The sequence below is a fragment of the Phalacrocorax carbo genome, chromosome 19 (assembly GCF_963921805.1).
Source record: "Phalacrocorax carbo chromosome 19, bPhaCar2.1, whole genome shotgun sequence".
NCBI classification, from domain to species: domain Eukaryota; kingdom Metazoa; phylum Chordata; class Aves; order Suliformes; family Phalacrocoracidae; genus Phalacrocorax; species Phalacrocorax carbo.
In genome coordinates this window covers 5,751,559-5,775,958 of record NC_087531.1, presented here as the reverse complement: position 1 = coordinate 5,775,958, position 24,400 = coordinate 5,751,559, and the positions used below count along the sequence as shown (strand labels likewise).

Below are 24,400 nucleotides of genomic sequence, written 5' to 3'. Positions count from 1 at the left end.
TAAACTGAGATGAAAAATAATAGATGGTTAACTGGAAAACCTTTAAAATGTAACTTATTGAGTCTGTTTATTTTCCATCTCTGAATTTGTTTGATCACTTTGCAAATTTTGTTCACATGTATTAAAGCAAGTTTAGTCTCTGGTTTACAAATATATTTTGGGGGAGGGTCACATCAGCACTCTCATTTTAAGTGGTTAGACTTTCATTAGATTGCAAATGTTGAGGCATTGTTGAATTCTTCACAAAGGCTATGTTTTAGGTCCTGCCTCCTGATTTTGTTTAGATATGTGAAGTTCTGCATGCCTATAATATTATACTAAATTTGACAATAGAGTGTATTCCTGCGTTTTTAAACTGCTGGGCTTCAGTGCAAAGAAATCTAGTGTGCATATGTTTCCTGTGCTGCTTAATGTGAGTGCTTGAAAATTATACTGAAAAGGTAAATAAAAAGGTGTTTCGACAAGTGGCAATAGGAGGGAGAAAAACAGCTTACAGACCTTTCGAGAAAGTACAAATAGATTTTACTGAACTGCCTAAAGTAGGGAGAATAAAATATTTAGTAGTAGTAGTAGTAGTAGATCATTTGACACAATGGGTAGAAGCTTACCCTGTAGCACGGGCTACAGCACAGATGGTAAAAATTTTATTGGAACATTTGATACCTAGATATGGGATAATCCAGTACATTGATTCTGACCAGGGCACACACTTTACTTCCAAAATAATAAAACTATTATGTCAATCATTGGGCATTCAGTGGGAATACCACACTCCATGGCACCCACAAAGTTCGGGGAAGGTAGAAAGAATGAATCAAACAATAAAACAACAATTGGCTAAACTGATGATTGAGACACAAATGCCTTGGACAAAATGCTTACCATTGGCACTGTTAAATATAAGAACTAAACCATACAGTGAGACTGGATTATCACCATATGAGATGTTATATGGCATGCCCTACTTTCAAGGGATGCCTTTGGGGAATAATGTAATTGAAGATCATAGTATCCAAAAATATATAATTACCATTGGAAAAAGATTAAAAGAGTTAAGAGAGATTGGGATGGTGGCCCAGACACCACCTTTAGGATTTGCAATCCATCAGTTAGAACCAGGAGATAAGGTCCTAATAAAAACATGGAAAGAAAGAAACCTATCTCCCCTTTGGGAAGGACCTTTCCTTGTTTTACTAACTACAGAAACAGCTGTGAAAACTGCTGAAAAAGGGTGGACACATGTGTCGCGAGTGAAAGGTCCAGTGAAGGAGTGGAGAGTCACATCTGAACCCGGAGAAACTAAGCTAACCATCAGACGAACCTGAAGAGGCCATCATCAAAGAACATAAGCTAAGTTGCTGTGGGAATTTTGCTGTGATTACTCCTGTAGAATTTGTAAACGGAGAAGCTCCTAAATGAATACCTATTAGGGGAGACAATTACACAATAACATGGATCAGTTAAATATTAGTTCCTGGGAATAGCAATAGGCTATCCACGGTATACACTGGTTTTTTTTGAGACATAGCATATGAATTGGAAAAAGCCACTCCTTAAATACATTTAAATACTCAGGAAAGGACACCCCTTAAGATTAAGGAAGAGGGCAAGACCGGGTAGGGAACCGGTGCTATGGTTTGAAAAGGTCTGCCAAGGGCTGCAACCCCTTTGGGCCGTGACCGCCACTCACTATGGCCCTTACCGGACCTCTTCTGGTCCTACTTGGGGTGAGTTCCTTAACCCTGGCTATGACAAACAACTGCAGTCAATGTGTAATATGACTGTAAAGGCCAGGAAATAGGAAGCTGCATTATACTTTATGCAGAGAAGGTAACAGGACCGTATGCTATGATCCAAAAGAACTCACAAATTCGGAAGTAGGAAGACTAATTGGCAGCATAGACTGTTCATGGAATATAAACAGGAGTAGAATATAAAACTCCCACAGTTGCTAAATCTATTTGTTACCAATTGTTATGTTTGTGCTTTGAATGTAACCAATTGTTATGTTTGTGGTGAGAATTAGGGGAGGACTTTATGGGCGGTAACTGGCTTACTAAAATTGGAATAGCTGTACTGGGGATATGTGGAGGACTGTTAATAATACCATGTTTAATACCCTGTTTTACTAGACTCATACACTCGGTTATACAAGGAATGCAGCAAGTATTGACTAGATTGGAAACAAAAACACGAATCAATGTCATAAAAAGAAAAGATGAGGGATTGTAAAATGTGTTCATCTGATTCGTGTCAATATGGAACAATGCTAGAGTCACACGGTGAAGTGTGACCCTCTAGCATTTGACCGTTCTGTTTGTGCTTGTGTAACCGAGGGCCGTTCAATTGACTTGTTAACTGTCTTAATGGTTGGAATGTTGATTGGCGATTTGGGTTGATGGTGAAGACAAAAGCGTGACCCAAAATTGATCAGATAACTGGGGGGGCTGGCGCCTGAGATGGTGCTTGGGCCAGTCGGGAGGGCGTCCTCCTAAAAAAGATACAATTCAGTTGACCTTCAGGGACTAACAGTGGAGGCACCCTGCTGCAAAGGGGAGTGACCAAAAAGACTTGCCCCCCACACCTGTAAAGAGCATGCGGGCTAATCTACATGGCAAGCGTGACTAATTTAACTACGGCTGACCAACGGCAAGTGGGATGCTTATCACTGACCAATGAGTGTAAACTTAGGTGTGTTTTTACTAATTGTTATTAATTAAGTAACTGAATATAAACCCTGTAATTTTGTATGACGGGATGCACGTTAGGCAGAAGGATCCCCCGTGCATCCAGCGCTGCTTGCTTGTCTCTATTCAATAAATTGTACACTTTGATTGAAATTCCGTTGAAGGCTAAATTAATTATAACAAATCCCTCAGAGGAGGAGGTATAATTGCTAATTGCCTCAACAAGGTGGCATCCAAAGTACAGTAACAGTTTCAGCAAAAACCCCAAATACCAGATAAAGCTGAAAACAAGTGTTTATATAACAAATCTTGTAGGCAAAACATTACTAATCACAGCAGAGTCAACAAACCAACACCCATCTTTGACGCCAACTGCAAAAAGGACAACATGGTGCTGTGACCAGCAGCTGTTGTTATCTCCAACCCTTGAGCCCCACGTTGGGCACCAAAAAGACTGTCATGGTTTAGCGGCAGCTCAGCCCCACACAGCCGCTCGCTCACTGCCCCACCGGTAGATGGGGGGGAGAATCAGAAGGGTAACGCTCGTGGGTTGGGATAAGAACAGTTTAATCATTAAAATTAAAAGAAACAACAACAGAAATGCAATGTAAAAGAGAACAACGAGAGGCGCAAAGCCCCGGGGGAGGGGGGAAGGGAGGGGAGAGGGGGAACGAAGCACCGGAACAAACTGCTCGCGCCGCCACGCCGCGCTGTCGCTGCCCCCCCTCAATATACTGGTCACGGTGTCACATGGTATGGCACGAACCTGCCATTGGCCAGTCGGGGCCAGCCGCCCCCACCATGGCCCCGCCCCTCCCAGCCCCCCCCCCCGCCACGCGGCAGAGCGCGGGAAGCTGGAAAGGCAGCCGCCCCCCCACAGTGAGGAGAATTAACCCCTTCTCAGCCAAAACCAGCACATCATCCCCTCAGTTTGGGGCTGCATTGCTGCCTCACCTTGAGCATGGGGTGGGAAAGCTGCCCCCCCCTGCTCCAATCCCTCCCACTTTAACTGGGAACAGCCGAGGTGCTGGTCCCTGACTGGGAGCTCAGTACCTGCTCGGTGGTGGCAGGGATGTGGGGATGCCCAGAGCTCTGGATGCTGAGAAGGGAGGGAAGGAAGGAAAGAAGGAGGGACAGAGGGATGGAGGGAGGCGGATCTTGGCCCTCACCCGGGCGGCAATGCTGGAATGAGCTGGGGTCTGGGGTCCATGGCCTGGAGCCCCAGCCTGCCCTCACCCAGGCGGGGGGCAAGGGATGCATGGCTGCCCGCTGCCTCCTCCTCAATGCCATGAAGCAGATCTGCCTCTGTGCCACTGCCTCCTTTGCGGTACGTCCCTGTCCTCCATCTCTGGTCCCCTTCGGTCCTGTCCTCTGGGGTAAGCTGTGTCACCCCCACCCCACCTGGACCCCCTCCATCCCCATCCCGGGACTTGGCTGCATCCTCTCCAACCTGCTTTGTCCTTGCATGACAAAGGGGAGGGGGGAACGGGCACCACCCTCCCAGTTTGCCCAATAACCCTGGGGGACTGGTTTATTCCCCAGATGGGGTCCCTTGGCCCCACAGGGCTGGAGGGACTTGCAGGGGCACCAGGTGGGCACAGTGGCACAGGCCCCGTGCATGGCACTGGGCACCGGGCTGGCGATGGGCAGGATGCAGGCAGCTCCCGAAAGGTGACATCCATTTCCTGCCACCATGACTGCAGTGAGCTCTGGTTTGTTGTCATGGGCTGCGGGGTGAACCCAGCACCTCCTGTGCCGGTCCTGTCCTGCTGCAGGTTGCTCCCTTGGGATGGGGACCTGTGGGAGCACTGGGTTAGCAAGCCCCCCATCCAGCCCCAATCCTGCACAGGGAGGCTGGAGCTGGGGGACCTGCTCTCGCTGCCAACTATACTCACCCTGACTTCGTCCCTTCCTCATCAGGGAGCAAAGCAAGGCTGGGAGCGGGCTCAGTGGGGAGACCTGGGCAGGGATGGGGGTCAGACACCTCATGAGTGCATTGGGGTCATTGGGGTGGCAGGGGCAAACCCTGGGGCAGGGCAACCGGGCAGTGTCAGCTTGCTCCCAAATCCTAGCCGGTCACAGCCTTGCCCCATCCACAGCTAAACTGGGGCAGCTCTGTAAATCTTCTGGTCTGTGAGCTGCGGGGGGCTGAAGGGGATCCTCATCCCAAGTCAGCTGTCCCAGCTAAACCCTCCACACCTGGGGGCCAGACACCCCCAGGAAAGGGGTTGGCCCAGAGTTGGCCACCCCAAGGGGGTAGGGTTGGGGATGAGGACAGGCACCCAAGCCCAGCCCGGCACCCTGCCCGTCTCTGGGGATGGCACATCCATCACAGCCTCCTCTTGCCTTCATTGCAGAGCCAGGACTGGACGAAGAATGATGAGAAGTTCCTGCAAGCCGTGGACTACAATGATGCCGGGAGGGTGACATCTCTCCTCGTCCGCAAGGGCCTGGTCCCCACCAAGCTGGACTTGGAGGGCAAATCCGTGTAAGTGCTGACACACATTCCTGGGACACCAGGGACGCAGGGCTGAGTCCGACAGTCCCAGGTCTTGCTGCAGATTCCACCTGGCCACCATGCAGGGAAACGTGGACTGCCTGGAAGCCATGCTGGATCACGGCATGGATGCCATGATGAAGGATAGCTCGGGTGAGGGCATGGCTGCCACGCACCCCTGGCTAATGCCACAACTAGCTGAGGCCACTGGTGCTCCCTGGTTCTTCCCACCCTGCGGGCAGGTGTTGAAGCTGAGGGGATGGAGGTGATGGCCACACCTGTGGGGGCTGTAAATTGTCCCAGCTTCCTATGGAGACTCAGGCACTGATTGATGGTGCTCCTGGGGATGTCCCATTCCCATTCAGCCCCAGTCCAGCAGGTCCTCCTGTGTGTCCATCCGTCTGTCTCACCCAACAGGTCCCCTCTGCCACAGACCCATTTTCTGTTCTCTGACCTGTCCGTCTGTCCCTCTACCCAGGCTACACGGCCCTGCACCTGGCATCCAAACATGGCCACCCGCAGTGTGTCACCAAGCTGTTGCAGGTACCGGGGCTGGGAGCACAGTGCTGCAAGGGAGGGAGGGTGCTGTGCCAGTGAGGTGTCCTCTCTGTCCTTGAACTCCCTTCCCTCACCAGTGGTGTTGGTTGACATCATGGTTCCTGCTCTGCCCGGCGCTGTGTGGTGCTGCCTGGCACCTGCTTGGCCCTCCACCATGCCAAGGAGCCACATCCACTGGAGCAGTCTGTCTGTCTGTCCCCTGTCCTCCTGTAACTCAGGCTCTCTCCCTCAGGCCTCCTGCCCTGTGGATGTGGCCAATGGCATTGGCCAAACAGCGCTGCACCACGCAGGTGAGTGGGGACAGTGCCAGCCCTGTCCTGCTCATGTCCTTGAGGGAGGCAGAGTGCTCAGACTCTGTCCTTCTCCCCAGTGGTCAGCGGCTGCATCTCGTGCTCAGAGATCCTCTGTGATTTCAAGGCTCCCTTGAACATCAAGGACAAGGTGAGATCCCTCTGTTCCTTGCCCTGCCATGCTGTGCAGAGCAGCAAGGGGCCAGGCTGGGGCTGCCTCTGAAATGCAGCAGCTTCTGGAGTGGAATGCAGCAGCTGTCCGTACCTGGGGTTCCCGGGAATGGAAAACATGCCATGAAGTGCGATGTGGAAATCTGGGAGATAAGGGCAGCGGGGTGCCCCATGGGGAGATCTGAGCCTCATCTGCGCAGCCTCACCCAACCTGACCCTGCCCAGGATGGCTCCACACCGCTGATCCTTGCTGCTAAGATGAGCCACTCAGAGCTGTGCCGGTACCTGCTGCACCATGGCGCTGCTGTCAACAGCCTGGACCTGCAGGGGAGGTGAGTCTGCGTCGGTGGGGACTGGGGGTGAAGGGGAGATGGAGAGAATGGGCTCCCTCACCTCTCCTCTCACTACTCTGCTCAGGACAGCTCTGATGCTGGCCTGTGAGAACGGCAGTGTGGAGACAGTGGAGGTGCTCGTCAACGCCGGTGCCCGAGTGGCCGCGGTGGACTCCACAGGTCACGATGCCGCGCACTACAGCCTGGCCACAGGCAACGCTCTCATCCAGCACTTCCTGCAAGAGGCTGCTCAGCGCTGGTCCTGGGCCAGCGGTGAGGCAGCCGTGCCGCCATGGTGCGCCTGGTCTGCAGGGCATGGACCCACAGCGGTGTTTTCACCCTGCAGGGTGCTTTGGGGCAGGGGTGTCTAACCCATGGCTGGAGGAGGCTGAGCAAGGCTAGGGGGCAGACGTCCCCTTTCTCCCGTGTTGGGGGTGCCTTCACCCACGCTGTCACCAGCCAAGGGCTGGGAGGTGGTGCTGAGCCTTGGTTGCCCATCTCAGCGTCTGAACATGCTTGCACACGCATGTTCGCAAGCATGGGGGTATAAGTGCACATGTGTATCAGTAAGTGCGTTTGTACACGTGTCTGCGGGCGCATATCTGCGTGTGTGTGTCTCCCCATGTCTGCACACATGTGTGCGTCCCTGCAGTTACACATCCACATATATCCCTGTAGTTGTCTGTCTTGTACACACACGTGCCCCCGTATACACACACGTGTGTGTGTGCCCACTGAGTGCCCACTCCCGTATGGGCACATTCAGAGGTGCCCCTGCACACATATGTGGGCTCTGCCTGCTGTGCCCACCCCTACGATCCCCTAAACCTCCTCAATTTCTCTTTCCTCCCGCTCTGCCCCGCAGAAGAGGAGTCAACTGAGCAGACGTCCCAGGTAAGGGCCTGCCTGGCTGCCCACCTCTTATCAGGGCTGGTCCCAGCCCCTGGCTGGGTGTCCCCAGGAGCCCTGGGGCTCTCCAAGGTGGAGATGGGTCAGGAAGGAGGGATGCCACTTTAGATGTGATGTCCCCCCTGCCCTGGTGTCTCTGCAGACATCTTTGCCCAGCCAGTCATCTGTCAGGGAGAACAGCACCCCGAGGAAGAGGAAAGCGCCTCTCCCTCCCCTGGGCACCCCCAGCCAGGTGAGAGAGGGGTCCCCCTTAGCTCCGCACCTGGCTTGGTAGGCGCAGGGTAGCTAAACCATGGCGCGCTCAGGCAAACTTTCCAGCTTTGCCCACCCCAGGGGCTGTGTGGGGACCCTCCTCCTGGCAGTGGAGGCGATGCTCAGGGGCTGGCCTGAGCTGCAACAGAGTCTTCGTCCCCACTCCCAGGGTTCATGCAGCACCCCAGGCCCTGAGCCCCTGCTGTTGGCAGGGCAGGGGCTGTCAGCCCCTTTCTCTCCACCCTGCAGACCCAAAGCACCCTTTGCCTGGGGGGCTGTGCTTGTGTTGGGGGTCCATGCCCTGCTGGAGCCTCTCCTCTCTCTGGTGTCAAAAAGCACCCTGCACACCCTGGAGTGTGGCTCGCCCATGGGGGCACGTGGTAGCCAAGAGCCACCACTGAGCCTGGCTGGGCTGAGCCTGCCACAGCCCCTGTGCTGAGGATGGGCAGGACGGGGCTGACAGCACGGAGGGGGCTGGCCATGCCCGGCACTGAGGCTTGGCGGCCACTCATCTGCAGGAGGACCGAGACGGCTACAAGGAGATCGTATGGCTGCGGCAGGAGCGGGCCCAGTTCTTGCAGAAGATCCAGAGCTTGGAGCAGCAGGAGAAGCAGAGACGGGAGGTACCAGCGAGCTGCAGGGACCTGGGGGAGATGCCACCACATCCCCAGGGAGTGGAGGGGAATGGAGGGATGGAGACAGCATTTATCCCTCCCTGTTTTCTCTCTGTGTCCTGCTAGCGGGCAGAGCTGGACGAGGGTTCCCTGTGCTCCATGGAGAAGCAGGTGAGGCCAGTGAAGAGGTCATGGGTGGCCTCAGCTCTCTGAGGGGTCTGGGTGCTGGGGATGCCGTTGGGACTCTGGTGGGAGTGAAGGGGACCCCATGCCCGTGTCCTGCCCCACAGATCCAGGAGCTGGAGGAGCAGCTGGTGGCACGGGATGGTGAGAAGGAGTGGCTGGGCAAGGAGGTGGAGGCTCTGTGGAGCCGCTTGTCCTCACTGGAGGTAGGTGCAGGGTGCAGCTGGCAGTGCCAGGGGCTGCGGTAAGTGGGGGCTGATGCCTGCCACTCTGCACCCCCAGAACGAGAAGGAGAACACGAACTATGACATTGAGACACTGCAGGATGAGGAGGGAGACCTGCTTGAGTTCCCAGATAGGGCACTGCCCGCCTCCTGAGGCTCCCGTGGGGCTGGGCAGCCCTTGGGGAGGTGGCACCCCACGGCAGGGAGCAGGGACCTGGTCAGGCATGGCTCAGAGTCCCTGCACCCCGCAGGGGCAGATCTGCTGCTCTCCAAGAAGACGCTGAGCCCCTCGGCCGAGGAGCTGCTGGCCATGCTGCAAGGGCAGGTGCAGTCCCTCACCATGCAGAACAAGGAGCTAAGGGAGAAAATACAGGCAAGTCCCTGTCTGTCTGTCTGTCCCTCCCTGCTTCCATCCCCTGGTCCCTGGTGGCCTCACCGTCAACTCAGCAGGTGCTGGGGAACTACGAGCGGAATGAGAGCAACCCATCCACCCTGGGGGACTTTGTGCCTGTCAGCCTCTACAATGCTCTCCAACCCGAGCTGGAGCAGCTGCAGGCAAAGCGCTTGGAGCCCCCGCTGGGCACAGATGCGAGGGATGAGGCTGGCAGGCAGCCGGAGGGGCAGACCGGTGCCTCGGAGCAAGCCCTGGAGCAAATCGGGGAGGGGAGTGCAGCACAGCGGCTCGCTGAGGAGCCAGCCTGGACCTGGGGCAAGTGCAAGGTGGCACTGGGCGATTTGCGGGTGTCGAACACGCAGATCTCCTTTTTGGTGGCTGAGCGGGAGGCTGGCACTGAGCTGGCAGAGGCCTGGGCAGCCCTGTGGCAGGCGCAGGTGGTGCTGGAGGAGCAGGAGCAGCGGGTAAAGGAGCTGCAGGCCTATTTGGAGGCCAGCACAGAGGCCGTGGAGGTGACAGCCTCCCTGGGAGCCTCGCTGGAGGAGGCATTGAGGGAGAAGGAGGCCTTGCTGGAGCGCTGTGGCCGGGCAGAGGCGGAGGCAGAGGCCCTGCGGCGGGAGCTGGAGGCCAAGATGCAGGACTGGTGGGCTGCGGGGGGCCCCGAGCCGGAGCTGTGGGTGCTGGAGCAATGGGTGGCAGAGCTGGTGCGGCAGCATGAGGAGGTGGGCAGCCTGCAGGAGCAGCTGGCCACCCAGCCGGTGGGGCAGTGGGAGCACGAGGAGGCCCTGGCACGGCTGCAGCAGGCGCAGGCGGAGGCAGAGGGCCAGGTGCCGCAGGAGGAGCACACCCGGGCCACGGCGGCACTGGAGGAGCAGGCGTGGGCGCTGCAGGAGCGGGCAGCCCAGCTGGAGGCAGCAGTGGAGGCCAAGGGGCGCAAGGATGCCCAGCTGGAGGCCGAGCTGGCAGCGGTGGTGCAGTGGGGAGAGCATGAGGTGGCGCAGGCAGGGTTGCGGGCCGAGGCAGCTGCACTGGCCCAGCAGCTGGGCAAGCTCTCACGGCGGCAGGAAAAGATGTGCGAGGAGGTTTTCCGGGTGCAGCGACAGGCGCTCTTCATGAAGAGCGAACGGTAGGCGGTGGAAGAGCACCTGGCCGCCGCGTAGAAGCAGCTGGTGGAGGCACAGGATGAGGCGCGGTGTCTGTGGGAGCTCCACGGCCACGTTAGGGACTCGACCTGGTTGGTCAGGGACAGGGACATGAAGGTAGGCGACAAAGAGGAGGTGTTGGGGTGTGGCTCGTGGCTCCTGGGAGGGGAAATGGTGGCCTGGGCGCTGCTTGGGTGAGCTGAGCTTGCCAGATCGCAGGGGAGATGCGCTCGCAAACATGCACACATGCATATATGCGCGTACGTGAGCATGCATGTGCACACACATACACCCACATGCGTGCACGCGCAGAAGTGCACATGCTTGCACGCACTTGCACAGATAAGCAAGTGTGGATATGAACACACGTGCGCACTCCCCTGTGTGCGGTCTTACTGCTCTCCCGGTTATTCCCCTTTTTTCCTCCCCAAGCTGAGACTGAAACCGTGGGCAGAAGGGGTGGGGTGGGAAAGTCCCAGCTCTGCCCCTGCCTGGGCGCAGGAGCCACCCCAGGGTGCCAGCAGGCACAGCCAGGGTGGGCCCCAGGGGAGCTGGGGCTGTGAGGTGTCCCTAGGTCCCCGTAACCGCTGTGTGCTGTGCAGATCACTGAGCTCTCTAAGGAGGTCTTCAGGCTGAAAGAAGCTCTAAATGCCCTCCCCGAGTCCTGGGGACAGCCGCAGTCACTCCCCGACACTGCTGCGCTCCAGGCCAGGATCTGTGTGCTGGAGGAGAAGCTGGTGGTGGGTACCAGGGGGGCTTGTGGCCGTCACCCGGGGTTCCAGGCTTCCGTGAGCCCCCAGCCCTGTGCTCAAACCCACTCGCTCTCTTGCAGGAGACAGAAATGCGGCACAGCAAGGTGGTGACACTGTACCGGAGCCACCTGCTCTATGCAGTGCAGGTGAGGTGGGGACGTGGCTGTGGGGGAACTGGGGACACTGATATAGGGAACTGGGGCACCAGCCAGCCACATGTCGGTGCCTGCATGCGTGTGGGAGGCAGCAAGGGGCTGGATCCAGGGACTGCCAGCCCAGGGGGGGTTTGGCCATGCACAGACACTCCCTGATGTCCCCTCTGACGCCCCACCAATGTCCCCTCCACCCCAGGGCCACATGGATGAGGACGTGCAGCAACTCCTGTGCCAGATCCTGCAGATGCAGCGGCTGCAGGAGCAGGGCAGATGAGTCCCTGCCAGCACGGCAGTGCTGCAGGGGTCGGTGGCACAGCCAGTGACATGGCTGCGGGGCCAGGCCCGTGATAGCACCCTCTGTACCCCTTTGCTTCTCCAGGCAGCACCCTGTCACCAGCACATGCGCACCCACCTGGCCCTGGAGGCCTGTGCCAGCCCCCCCAAGCACCCCAGCACAGCAGCAATAAAGTATTTATACTCATACCCATGGGATGGCTCATCTCTGGGAGGGACAAGGGTGGGCACGGGGACATGGGGGTGGGGGGCTCTGGGGGAGGCTGGCGGAGCTGGGGATGGTGGGGGATCAGTGCCGTCACCTCCTCCAGCCCCGATGTCCCCAGATGGGACTGGGTGACCATGAAGGGAGCTGTGCGATGGTGGTGTGGGAAGGGTGGAAACCCTCTTGGCCAGAGCCAAAACTGCTTTCCTGCGGGTCCAGGTCAGGCAGGGGCACCCTGTGGAGCCATGCAGGGTGGCAGGTCCCCACTGGGGACGGCGTTTCCTGCACAAGGAAGTGGGCTGAGGCCAGCTGGGGCTGCAGCTTCCCACACCAGCGGTGACAGAGCCCCTGGTCCCAGATGCCTGGCCCTGCTGCGGTGAGCATGACAGGAACAGAGCAACCCATGGGGCTGGGGGTGGCCCCACAGCACCCGGCTGGGGGGCACTGCAGGGAGCCCCTTGTCCATGATATGGAGAAAATGAGGCATGTCCCACCCCTGGGGCTGAGTGAGCCCACAGCCAGGGTGGGTGATGACAAGGGCAGGATCCATCCCTGTGGTGCTGGGCTTGGTCACAGTGGGGAACTCAGCCCCCAGGCTGGGTTTTGGGGGGGTCTCTGTGAGGGACAGACCCTCCCCAGATGTCCTGGGAGGTGGGGGCCATGCGAGCGCACTGGCCCCTTCCCTGGTCAAGGCCTGGAGTGACCCGAAACCCCAATTCCAGGCATGGGACTGCAGGGATGGCTACAGGTCCCCGTGGGAAACCCTGGTCACACAGGGTGCTTTCGTTCCCATCTCTGCCCCCTCCCCCTTCCTGGCAGCAGGATCTGGCCACTGTAGGGAGAAACCATCCCCCGTGCCCAGGGTGTGCAGCAAGGCCAGAGGGGAAACTGAGGCACGGCACTGTGGGGTGGCCCGGAGATGGGTTTGAAGCCCTGGCTTTAGGGCGATGTCCCTGCACCACCTGGGGACCTGTGGCCGTGGTATCCCTGCTGTCCCCTGCCCCGGGGTTTGACTGTCCTGCCTGCCCCACAGGTGCCTGGAACTGGGCAGCTCCGCTGAGTCTCTCTGACATGAAGTGGCTTTGGGTGGTGGCTTTTGTGGCACCCGCCTGCACTGTTCCCTACAATGGCACAGTGGGCAGTGCTGGGGACAGAGGTACGGGGGGACAGGGATGATGGGGACAGAGGTATGGGGGCATGTGGGACTGGGGATGGAGGGACTGGGGCAGCTGGGATGGAGGTATGGGGTGACCTGGGGAGATGGGAGGGCTGGGGACAGAGGTATGGGGGACTGGGGGGGCTGGGATGGAGGTTGGGGGCAGAGGTATAGGGGCATGGGGGACTGGTGATAGAGGGACTAAGGGTCTGGAATAGGGGGATCTGGGGGGACTGGAGACAGCAGGACTGGGCAGACTGGGAGTGGAGGGATGGAGGTATAGGGGCACCGAGGGGACTGGGGACACTGAGGGGACTGAGGATAGAATTACAGGGCATCTAAGGATAGAGGTATAGGGACCCTCCAGACTTGGGGACATGAGGGGACCAAGGACAGAGGCATGGGGGCTGGGGGCATTGGGGAGGGAGGGGCACTGGGGTGCTAAGAATGGAGTTGGGGGGGACCAGGGAGGCACAGACCCTTCCTGCCCCAGCATCACCCCCTGCCACGGTGTGTCCCCTTGATCCCCCTGCCGGGGGCCACAGGGGGGGAGATGGGGGGGTTGCACCAGAGGGTGCAGCCCACACCCACGCCCACATCCCCCAGGCCACTGCACCCTGCAGCACGGCACCCCGGGCACCAAGGTGCTGCTGCGGTGCCCGGCCGCAGCGGGGGGGCCGGCGGAGTGGCGCCAGGGGTGATTGTCCTGGGAACGTATCCTGCACCGGGGCTGGCCCTCCCCAACGTCAGCCTGGCCCATGAGGGCCCCTACAGCTGCCACCGGCGAGACCTGGGCCACTGTCTGCCTGCGGCTGGGCTGTGAGTGACCCTGGCTCCCCCACGTGGCCCCCCGCTGCTGCCTGGGGAGTCCCCTGGGGAGGCTGGCAGTGGGGTGATGACTGCCCCCTGCCCCAGACACTCCTGCAGAGCCAGCTGTTGAGTGCTGGGCCATCAGCTACCCACAGGCAGTGAACTGCTCCTGGGTCCTGGACCCCGAGCCGTTGCTGGACACTGATTTTGTGGCCATGTACAGGTCAGTGGGGGGACCCCGAGCCCCGGCTGAGCCCTCCCCCCCACCTATGTCACACGTGGGTGTGCAGGCAGGGCAGCCCCTCACCCAGGTCCCTGCTCTGTCCCCCCAGGCACGGTGTGTGTGGGGCCACAGAGACAGGCGAGTGTGTCCGCACGGGGCTGCAGAGCTGCTCCTTTGGGGACGTGCAGATGTTCTCCCTCATCCCCTATGTGGTGAACATGACAGCCATAAATCCTCTGGGCGCTGCCTCGAGGTTCCTGCCCTTCCTCCTGGAGAGCATCAGTGAGTGTTGCTGGGATGGGCCTGGACACCCAGTCCTGGAGACCCCTCGCACTTAACCCCCCACCTCCCACTAAGCATGCCTGGGTCTAATCCAGCCCTGGGGCTTCCTTTGGGCCATTTCCCTCAGGTTTACTCCCCTACTTGGGATGAGGAAACATCAGTGCAATGATTTGCTGGGTCTCAGGCCACCTCTGCAGCCCACATTGCACAGCTCAATGGGGCTGGTGGACACAGTGTCACTCCCCACCAGCCCTGTGCCAGATCCCCTAGCCAGCACCTCACACCTGCGTTGTCTCCCTGCTTTGTTAGTAAAGCCAGACGCCCCTGAGGATATGCAGGTTTCACCCATCCCCGAGGAGACCAAGAAGCTGCTGTTGGAGTGGCACCCGCCAGGGTCGTGGCCCTTCCCAGAGTATTTCCTGCTGAAGTATTGCATCTGCTATGCCCGGAAGGAAGGCTCTATCACCAAAACAGTACTGCCCACCTCCCGCTGCATCTCCCACACGGGGTAAACTGAGGCACAGCTGAGGGATCCATTCCCAAGCAAGGCTGTGTCCCGGCACCCTTAACCCTGCTCTACCTCTAGATCGGGCCATACGAGCAGACATCTTACACCCTGATGGGGGTGCAACCCGGGACCCTCCACCACATCCAGGTGGCTGCCAAGGACTTCACAGACTCTGGGGAGTTCAGTGCCTGGAGCCTGCCGGCCTTGGGGACGCCCTGGGTGGAGCCATGACAAAGCAGGGCCAGTGTCCCCTTACCCATCCTGCTCCTCTCCCTTGGCCCACCCAGGGACCCCAGGCCCCAGCCACTCCCTGTCCCCACGCCCCCAGCAGCATGGAGCCACCAGCACTGGAGAAAATACAGGCAATAAACCAACTCGAGGCTCCAATCCCTGCCCGCTTTTGTGATGTTCTCCAGGGAAGCAGCTGAGCTGCCTCTGGGGATGGTCCTTTCGCTGGCTTCGAGGCCGGATGGGGCCAGGCCAGCCCTAGCCACGGGCAGAGGGGAGGACGCAGACTCTGACCAGCCCCCATCACCTCAGCTGGCCCATATGGCCTAGGCCCTGCGGAGGGTCCAGGCTTTGCCCCACCAAAGCCTTGGCCTAGTCCATGTGACCCCGCCATGGCCCAGACTCCGCCCCCCCAGGCCTGTACAGTCCCCGTGGCTCCCCTCCACGCTCTGAGGTGGTCTCCAGAGCCCAGCCCAGCCGCCGGCGACCTCCCCGGCCCCAACCCTCACCCCCAGAACCTCCTTTCGCGTCGCCGCGGGCGGGAGGTCTCTTGGCGACGGCGGCACAGCTCCCTGACGGACGGCAGAGATACCCAGTAGCAGGCGAGAATCCGCCTGGCAGCGGCCCGTCTCACCAATGAGCGGGGAAGGGGGGCGGGGTTGTTTCCCGGAAGTGACGGACGGTGAGTGGCAGCGGGGCTGAGGGGGATACGCGGCCTTGTTGGAGTGGGAGGTCTTGGCCGTGAGCTGGTGGGGGGTCCCTAATCCTGGCGGAGGGGTTTCCAGGCTGAAGGGATATTCGGCGCTTCCTAGGTTGGAGGGGTTCCTGGCGGCTGTAAGGGGGGGTCTGCAGGCTGAGGGGGGCCTTGGGGGGGGGAACTCTGATGGATTGATGGGTGTCCGCAGGCCGGGAGGGGCCCCTGGTGGGTGTGGAGAGTCTCAGGCTGATCGTGGGTCCTGGACTGGGCGTGGGAACGGCTGGGCCATGGGGTTCCCGGCAGGGCAGGCGGATTAGACCCCAAAACCATGGGAGGGCAGGGGGGCCCGGGCTGATGCCTGAGGCTGGCCACGGCTTCCGCTTCCTCCCTGCAGAAACGCTCTCTACCAGGCTTCGGTCCTGCAGCGGCACAAACTCGGGCTCCCCAAGCGCTGGTAGCGTGTGGTGCGGCTGGTGGCCCGGTCCAAGGCGCAGTAAGAGGGGCTGCGCAGAAGGAAGCGGCTGTGGGGTAAGGGTTTTTGCTTGGGAATCGTTTAGCTCTGCTCATTGCAGAGGAGCTGCTGCCAGCAGCCATGAAAAGGTGGCACAGACCAGAAGAGAAAGGGGTAAGAGAGAGGGAAGAGACACTGTGGATGATTTTGGGGTTCTTTGAAGAGTAGGGACTGAATTTCCAAAGGCAAAAATAACCTTTGCTCAGAACCTGGGCTGGTACATCCTAAAAACCACTTGGACTTTTATTGGTCTTTTTGTTCTTTTCTTCTCATGTATTATGGATTTCTCTTTCTTCTCTTTTAGTTGCAAGACATGTGGTGAATGTATCTCTAAGGGGAAGAAATGCCTGTAAGGAGACTGTTCAGAATGAGGTGTACTTGGGATTTCCCACCTTCTGCTTCTGTGGTGCCTGGCAGAGATCACTTTCAAGGTGAAGTATTTTCTGTGTTTTCTGGGGAGGCTGCACAGTCCACAGACTCCGCTGAGCGCTGGAAGGATGGGGTCTACCTGTACCTCATGGGAAGGAGGTGTCCCAGTAAAGACTGAGTCTAAGCATGAATGAGGTTGCAAAATGTCCGCCTGGAGCTATGGAAGTGGCAACAGGATGGGTGGAGCTGAACTGTCCTGTACGCTGATGTTGCTGTCCTGTGTTTTCTTTAGATCTTGAGAACGCCATGGAGCCGCCTGCAGCTTGCAAGCTGGGGAAGTCTTGGAGGAAGAGGAGATGATGCAGAGAGTGAAAAGGAGGAGAGAAACAATCCCTGGCAAAAAATTCCCCAGGGCACTGTGGAGGGCAGCAGGGCAGCTTGCAGACCCTGTCTAAGCCCAGCCCAATCCCTGGGGCTCCTTTCAGGGCAGCCTTAGGACCCCAGCTAAGCCCAGCCCAAACCCTAGGTCTCTGGAGGGCAGCACAGCAGCCCTTGGACCCTGGCTAAGCCTGGCCTAGGCCTTGGGGCTCTCTGGAGAGTAGCAGGGCAGCTTGCAGACCCTGTCTAAGCACAGCCTGGGCACCAGGGCTCTTTCAAGGGCAGCTTGCAGACTCCACCTAAGTCTGGCCAAATTCTTGGGCTCTCTGGAGGGCAGCATTCAGACCCTGGCTAAGCCTGGCCCAAACTCCCGGGCTCTCTGCAGGGCAGCCCTCAGACCCCGGCTAAGCCCGGACCAAGGTTGGGCTGTGCGGGGCCCGCTGCCACCCCCGGTACTGTCACACGCACCAGTCGCGCATGTGCAGTGCCGCGACCGGGCCCAGGCCTGCGGCGGGGGTGGTGCAGTGTGCGCATGCGCACCACGTGCTGACGGCGTCCGACCACCCCGGCTCGCTGCGGGCCCAGGTCCGTGGCCACCCGCAGGACACATGCACGGTGCGCTCGGGGCGGTGGCTCGCCCATGCGCATTGAGCTCGGGGCGGTGCGGCGGCTCCCGCTCACGCATGCGCAGTGTGCTGAGGTGGTGCAGCCCGCTTGGGGCTCCTGAGGCGCGGTGGCTGCAAGCTCCCGGTTCGGGGCTCCTCGGGCGCCCCGGGATGTTCACACCATCTCCGGAGCTGCAGTCTTTGGTACAGCCCTCTCTGAACTCCCCAGGTTCTCTCAGATTCCTTCCCGAGGCCCTCATTTTTTTTCCTCTGAGCCGCCTTTTGTCTCTGCCCCCTTCAGGACGTCCCTACTCGTGATGCCTGCTGAGTTCTTCCGTGTGCACCACAGCCGTCTTTTATCTCTGTAGCTCCCTTTGGATCTCTCTTGTTCTCTAAGAACCCCTTCTCTGTTATTTTCTGTGCCCTGGAGCAGTGTTTGTCCCCTGTGCATCTAGGGTGACCGTTCAGCCCCTTGCTCCCTGGTGCAGGTGTACCCCGCTCAGACCCCACCCCGAGTCCATCGCTGTCCCCCCCAAGCAAGGGAAGGTCAGGGACACCCACAGCTCTCAGTCCTGGCTGCTTCTGTGCTGGAGGCCCAAGGTGGCTGGCCTTCATTTGGGACCTGCTGAGGCTGAGGGAGCAAGCGCAGAGCCCCATAACACCCTCAGCCCAGCACAGCACAGCCCCTTCCCAGGGTGCTTGGGGGGGCCCCGCTGACCTCCAGTGCTCCCTGGGGCTTTTACTGGGCTTTGCTGGGGTACAGGCAGAGCCCTGTGTCCCTCCGGAGCCCCCCAGGTCCTTTCCTGGGCTTGCACGCAAGGAGTCTGGCTTTTCTTCACAATACCCTGTGTCCTTTTCCGTGTGTTGCCAAAGCCAGGGCAGGGGCTCTCCTGCCCTCCAGAGTGTCCCGGGGCTTTCTCTGGGCTTCGCTGAGGAGCTGTGCAGAGCCCTGCTGCCCTCCAGAGTGCCCAGGGGCCTTATCCAGGCTCTCCTGGGGCCCCAGCAGTGCAGCGCTGCCCTCCCAAGAGCAGCAGAGCCTTCACAGGGCCTTGTCGGAGACCCAGCAGAGCCCAACTTAGCTCCAGAGTGCCCAGCAGGTTTCACTGGGCTTTGCCAGGCCCTGTGCAGAGACCTGCTGCCTTCCAGAGAGCACCCAGGTCTTTGCCAGCCTTTGCAAGGGTCCAGGCCAGGCCCTGCTGTCATCCAGATTTTCTTGGCACCTTTGCCAGCCTTTGGAGGGGCCTGGGCAGCGTCGTGCCCTCCAGAGAGCCTTCTCCGGGCTTAGCCTGGGCCTGGGCAATGCTTGCTGTCCTTACAGGGCATCTGGGAGAAGGGCTCGTTCAGTTCATCTCACGCAGTGATATTCCATCTTGCTCCAGCTGATGGCACAATTGGGAGTGTGTAGAACAGAGGTTTTTTCCCAGGAAGATAGATGGCATGTTGGACAAAGTCCCAGTTCTCCTGCTCAACAGCTTGTACAGCGTGGGTCTCAGCCTCGCACCATGCCAGTATTCCCACCAATAATGAGTTCAGAGAAGAGCCTGTTTCTTATAAAATGAGAAAATAAATACAAGCCAGGCCAAGTCACTAGGTCAGAGATGAGACAAGAGTTATCTGCAGGACAAGCAACCAGCAGTTTGAGGCTGTAAAGGACTTCCAGCCATAGGAATGAGCTCCCACCAGCAGGAGTTAATGGCACGTCAGTTCACAGGAGAGCTTCCTTCCATAGCACATGTGTGTTTGAGGCAATAATCCCTCCAGGGTTTCAGCTCCTTCTGTGCCTAACTTACAGCTGTGTAACCTTCCAAACACACAGCAAAGGCATTTTTCTCTGGGAAAGTGTCAGCTCCCTTTGGCCTCATGCTGACAATCGGCCATTGTGTGTCCATTGGTGATCCAAAGCGCACTAAGAGGGACTCCAAACTGGCTGGGCTGAACACCTGGGTTTTCCTGGTGCTGCTGTATAAGCCAGACAGCCTTTGGGTTAATACTGTGGTGTATGGAGCAAAATCGGCTCTCTGGGATGGGAGGTTTGTGCCGTTTAGAGCAACGAGTGGCTCAGTAACGTGTGTAGGTTAGGAATGCACATTTACAAGGTCTTGCAATGGCAACAGTTGATTATATGTACGGGGATGAAAGTCCACCTGTCCACCTCCTGATTTTCTTTGCATTTTGTGGATTCTGTTGTTTGAGGAAGACAAGACGTTATTTATATTACTTATTTCAGGGAGGCAGAGTTGCTTAATACTTAAAAGCCAGGACCAATTATTTTTCTTCCTGGCTCTGTCACTTGCATCAGTGTATGACCTTAGGGAGGACATCAGCTTTGCTGTGAAATTTCCATATCTTTAGGATGATGATAATAACTAATTCCTTACAGGATGCTGGAGTGGAACTAGCTAATATTCAAAAAGATCTCTAAGCTTTTTGTTGATTCACAGCAACAAAATCAATATCAAAATCAATAAAGCCATTGCTTGTAACAAAAAGTTTGCTTTCTAAAATCAGTTTTAAACGGCATAAACTCCCCATTCTTTCTAAAATGCAATGGCAAATTAATGAGAGCTTTTACAGGATGGTTCCTGTCATCTGAACATCTGCTGACGCGGAAGTCACGGACACAGCACACGACCAATATGATCAAGCAAATGCCAGTTTATTACAGACACAGCGTGGTTAATATAGCTCTGCAACCACCTTATCACACACAAGCCTCTACTGTTTATTATACACAAGCCTATTGTTAGTTGGTCAGCACGGCCTTGGGCTTTATCCCAAGGATAGCCACTAGCAGCATCGGCAACTCCCGCCTTGTTTTGCTACGCTGTAACGAGACACTCCCGCCAGTGGTATGGGATGCGGCCCCTGTTGACAGAGTAGCACCTGTGGCTAACCTTGGAATGTGCAACTTATCAGGAAGACGTAATGCCATCCCACACGTTCCCACAGTAAGCTCGTACCATGCCGCTTTGTAAGTCTTGGGAAATACAGAATCACATTTGTTAGTAATAGCTACATACATTGGTTTTAACTCGCAACATCCTTGAGGCCTTCTTGTTCCCAGGCAGATTAAGTCCACGTAGTCCGAGCCTGGATTGTTCACTACGTGTCCTTTGCTTTCCAGATATCCCACAAATATCATGTGTAGTTTTTGTTTGTTTTCTCTTTGTACCTTCTTTATAAGAAATCTTTGAATTTGGATTCTGATTTAAAAATGTCCTTGGCAGGGCAGTTTTTTATTGTTGCCTGGCAGCTCTCAAAAGTTTCACAGATGTTTCTCAATCATTTACATTCAAGTTTTATTTCTGCAGTTTCCTCTGTAACCAAAATACACCACTTTATTAATTTCTTTATGGAAGCTGGATTTTTGGAATACAAGGCAGTGACCTGAGGCAGTTGGTGTGTGCTCGGTTATCATATCTCCATAGTTGGACCAGTAGCTCTCTGGGAACATGGGAACATAAGCAACTACAAGACAAGCCCCCTTAGTCAATGAAACCATGGACCAAAGTTTCATGAGATCCTTTTCCAACAGGTAGAGATTGTCTCTGTTCTGGAAGGGACCTGCATGAAGGGAATCACTAGGGTCACTGTGACAGTGTGTGTGCTTTTTTGCTGCTATGCTATAATGTGATTATCTGGGGTTTTGTGTGCCAGCAACCCAGCTAGTGCAGACAGGGAGTGTGTAACTAAAACTATGATTTGGTAAGAAAGGAGCCAGCATACCCTGACTTTCCTGGGTGGAGAGCTTGGCGGTCTTCAGAGAGTTCCTTTCCAGCTTGGGTTTTTCCTTCTCTCTGGCCTCAGGAGAAGGGGCCCTCTGGGGAGCTGCCCTTTCCAAACCTTGTCTCTATCTTGCACCTTCACAAGGCTCCTGTGTTTAGTCTGGGGCTTGCTGTAACTTAGCAGCATTAGGTAACTTAACAATTACAGTAACCTGCAAGAATGCCTGACTGAAAACCCCTCTGTGCCAGGCAAAGGGGCTCCACTGGGGAGGTGAGTGGGTTCATGATGTTGTACCCTCCCTCTTTTCCTTTTACAGCACTTTGAAGTCTAATAAAAGCTGCTGATTCCCATTTAATGGATAACGTTGGTTACTAACAAGCTCACCTCCCTCTTAAAAAGCCAACATCGGTCTCAGGAGATCTAATTTAAGAAGCACATGTAAGGCAAGGGTGTCCTGCAAGGGCCTCTGGGGTGGAAGCCACACCATGCAGTACTCCAGGCTGGTCACCTGCCAGAGCTCAGGGTATTTTTATCCACCAGCCAAGCTGCCAGAGGCTTTCCTCAAGCTCTGCACCACCTGAGCATGGTGGAGGACAGGCTTGCTGCTACAACAGGCATTAATTCTTCCTGAGTGGTGCAGGGACTCCCTGATGGCAGCAGCCAGCAGCAGGCACTGGTCATGGAACAGACTGGACGTTGCAAACAGAAAGGCCTGAGCCCAAGCCTTGCACTACAAAGCTCTGGTGATGCCAGCTCTGGTGCAGTGTCAACTTATCCTCTTCGGTCTGGTCCACTGCACCTGCAGTCTCATTCTTCTGTGGGTCCTCCATCCTCTTGCCTCTGGTGGCTTTCTCAAGGCACAGGCACTCACCTGAGGGACCAGTGGATTCTGTGTTAGTTCCCATTTGTCCTTTGTCACGGGGCTGAGTTATGACCTGCTTTTTTCAAAGGCTTTGCTAGAGTATGACATAATTCTCCAGAGCTCAGACACTTTGATCCCTTGTTGTCAAATGGTTCCAGCAGAGGCAAGGATGCGTTTCACTACAGCAAAGCAAAAGTCTCTATTAAAATATAGAGGGGAAAGGCCTCTTTCAGAAAGTGTGGCAATGTTTGGGAGTGGAAAGGACTGAGACAGAGAAATCTGTTTTCCCAAAAATTATATTTGATTTTGGTGATATTTCCTGTCAGGCACCATCGGCCTCCTCAAAGTTGAGTGATGTTGGAGGACATGGGGAAAAGTGGCTGGAAAGTGCCTGGCAGAGAAGGCCCTGAGGGTGCTGGCTGACAGCCGGCTGGGCATGAGCCAGCAGCGTGCCCAGGTGGCCAACAGCACCAGGGCTTGTGTCAGCAATAGTGTGGCCAGCAGGAGCCGGGCAGGGATGGTGCCCCTGTGCTCAGCACTGGTGAGGCCGCACTTCGAATACTGGGCTCAGTTTTGGGCGCCTCAGGACAAGAAGGACCTTGAGGTGCTGGAGCGTGTCCAGAGAAGGGCAACGGAGCTGGGGCAGGGTCTGGAGAACAAGTGTGCTGGGGAGCGGCTGAGGGAGCTGGGGGGGTTTAGCCTGGAGAAGAGGCAGCTGAGGGGAGCCCTTCTCGCTCTCTGCAGCTGCCTGAGAGGGGCTGGAGTGAGGGGGGGGTGTTGGTCTCTTCTGCCAAGTCACTAGTGATGGAACGAGAGGAAACGGCCTCAAGCTGCATCAGGGGAGGTTTCGATTGGATATTAGGGAAAATGTCTTCACTGCAAGAGTGAGTCAGGCAATGGAAGAGGCTGCCCAGAGAGGTGGGGGAGTCACCATCCCTGGGGGCGTTCAAAAAACATGTAGATGTGGCACTTGGGGACATGGTTTAGGAGGCCTGGGGGTGTTGGGGTGAGGGTTGGACTTGATGATCCTAGAGGTCTTTTCCAAACTTCATGATTCTATGAATCTATGACATGTGCATTATGATATTCAGTAACATGGAGAAGACTGAAGTGTTAATATGGTGTCGTTGTTTAGCCGGCAGCTCAGCCCCACACAGTCGCTCGCTCACTCCCCCACTGGTAGATGGGGGAGAGAATCAGAAGGGTAACGCTCGTGGGTTGGGATAAGAACAGTTTAATAATTAAATTAAAAGAAACAACAACAGAAATGCAATGTAAAGGAGAACAACGAGAGGCACAAAGCCCCGGGGTGGGGCGGAGGGGAATGAACGGCAGAAACAAACCGCACACAACAAAGCCACTCACCACCCAACACCGCGCCACCCCCGAGCCGCAAACTGCCCCCACTTAATATACTGGTCATGGTGTCACATGGTATGGAATGAACATGCCATTGGCCAGTCGGGGTCAGCCGCCCCCACCATGGCCCTGCTCCTCCCAGCCCCACCCCGCCCCACTGCAGAGCGTGGGAAGCTGGAAAGGCAGCCGCCCCCCCCCCCTTCGTGAGGAGAATTAACCCCTTCTCAGCCAAAACCAGCACATTCTCCACCCCTTATTCCATACCATTTACACCATGCCCAGGTCCCATATGATGCAATACAACCGTACCAACCACCACCCCTGCCCTTCCCATCCTTTAACATAACACACAGACATCATTCCCTTAGTTCATGGACCTTCCCTGTAAAACGTCCATTAAAATGTCCATTGAGTTCACCCAGTCCATGACTCTGGGCTCCATCTGTTGTATCAGGCTTTCAGGGTGGCAGAGGTGGTGCGTGTGGTGTTGGGTTGCTGCATACCGAGTCAGTCATCGTTCCATCCCTGCTGCACGGCTTGTTTCACAGTCTATCTTCCATGGGTTGGGAGGCTCGTACTCTGATATCATTGATACAACACAGAGGTGACACACAATATTATATAGCAGTTCGCATTGTGCCATTCAGTTCATTGGCTGTTTTCACCCAAAATCAAATCCCCTTGAGGCACACATTGGATTTCTCCATCCTCCCGCATCACCCACCAAGTGCACCCAGGTCCTCGAGCAAAAGCAATCCCACGAATGGGTTTGCCTTTGCCGGAGGCAGGAAGAACCCAGACTGTTTTGCCCAGCATACTTTTTGTGTGCACTACAGGGACTCTATCCCCTTCCACAGTATGTAGGATTTCTGACTGGGCAGGGCCAGCTCGCCTGGCAGATCCCCTTGTGTTGACTAACCATGTGGCTTTTGCTAAATGTGTATCCCAGTGCTTGAATGTCCCACCCCCCCATTGCTCTCAGTGTAGTTTTTAACAATCCATTGTACCGTTCAATTTTCCCAGAGGC

At 56.7% G+C, this 24,400-nt stretch overlaps 2 protein-coding genes and 1 long non-coding RNA gene across 4 annotated transcripts; all 3 read left to right on the top strand.

The window, feature by feature from the left end:
- The first annotated feature begins 3,533 nt into the window (after nt 1-3,533).
- ANKRD24 (ankyrin repeat domain 24) lies at nt 3,534-11,641 on the top strand. Its single transcript, XM_064469661.1, is given in 19 exon segments — nt 3,534-4,014; nt 5,045-5,175; nt 5,249-5,337; nt 5,663-5,727; nt 5,975-6,032; nt 6,113-6,183; nt 6,429-6,535; nt 6,621-6,808; nt 7,401-7,429; nt 7,587-7,676; nt 8,215-8,319; nt 8,437-8,481; nt 8,601-8,699; nt 8,776-8,845; nt 8,966-9,090; nt 9,168-10,370; nt 10,856-10,993; nt 11,086-11,151; nt 11,357-11,641. Coding segments are annotated over 19 exon segments (3,012 nt in total). The 5' UTR covers nt 3,534-3,759; the 3' UTR covers nt 11,435-11,641.
- A 296-nt stretch (nt 11,642-11,937) lies between these two features.
- Nucleotides 11,938-15,012, top strand: EBI3 (Epstein-Barr virus induced 3). Its single transcript, XM_064469656.1, has 7 exons — nt 11,938-12,035; nt 12,693-12,815; nt 13,422-13,634; nt 13,731-13,848; nt 13,958-14,130; nt 14,440-14,603; nt 14,717-15,012. Exons 3-7 carry the CDS (start codon nt 13,574-13,576, stop codon nt 14,867-14,869), a joined length of 669 nt encoding a protein of 222 aa, XP_064325726.1. The 5' UTR covers nt 11,938-12,035; nt 12,693-12,815; nt 13,422-13,573; the 3' UTR covers nt 14,870-15,012.
- A 527-nt stretch (nt 15,013-15,539) lies between these two features.
- Nucleotides 15,540-20,775, top strand: LOC135316303 (uncharacterized). Of its 2 annotated transcripts, XR_010375706.1 has the most exons (4): nt 15,540-15,678; nt 15,958-16,091; nt 16,379-16,505; nt 16,736-20,775. It is a non-coding gene; the product is annotated as an uncharacterized LOC135316303 (long non-coding RNA). The 2 variants fall into 2 exon arrangements; XR_010375705.1 differs by lacking the exon at nt 15,958-16,091 and having other exon boundaries at nt 15,550-15,678.
- Nucleotides 20,776-24,400: the final 3,625 nt, after the last annotated feature.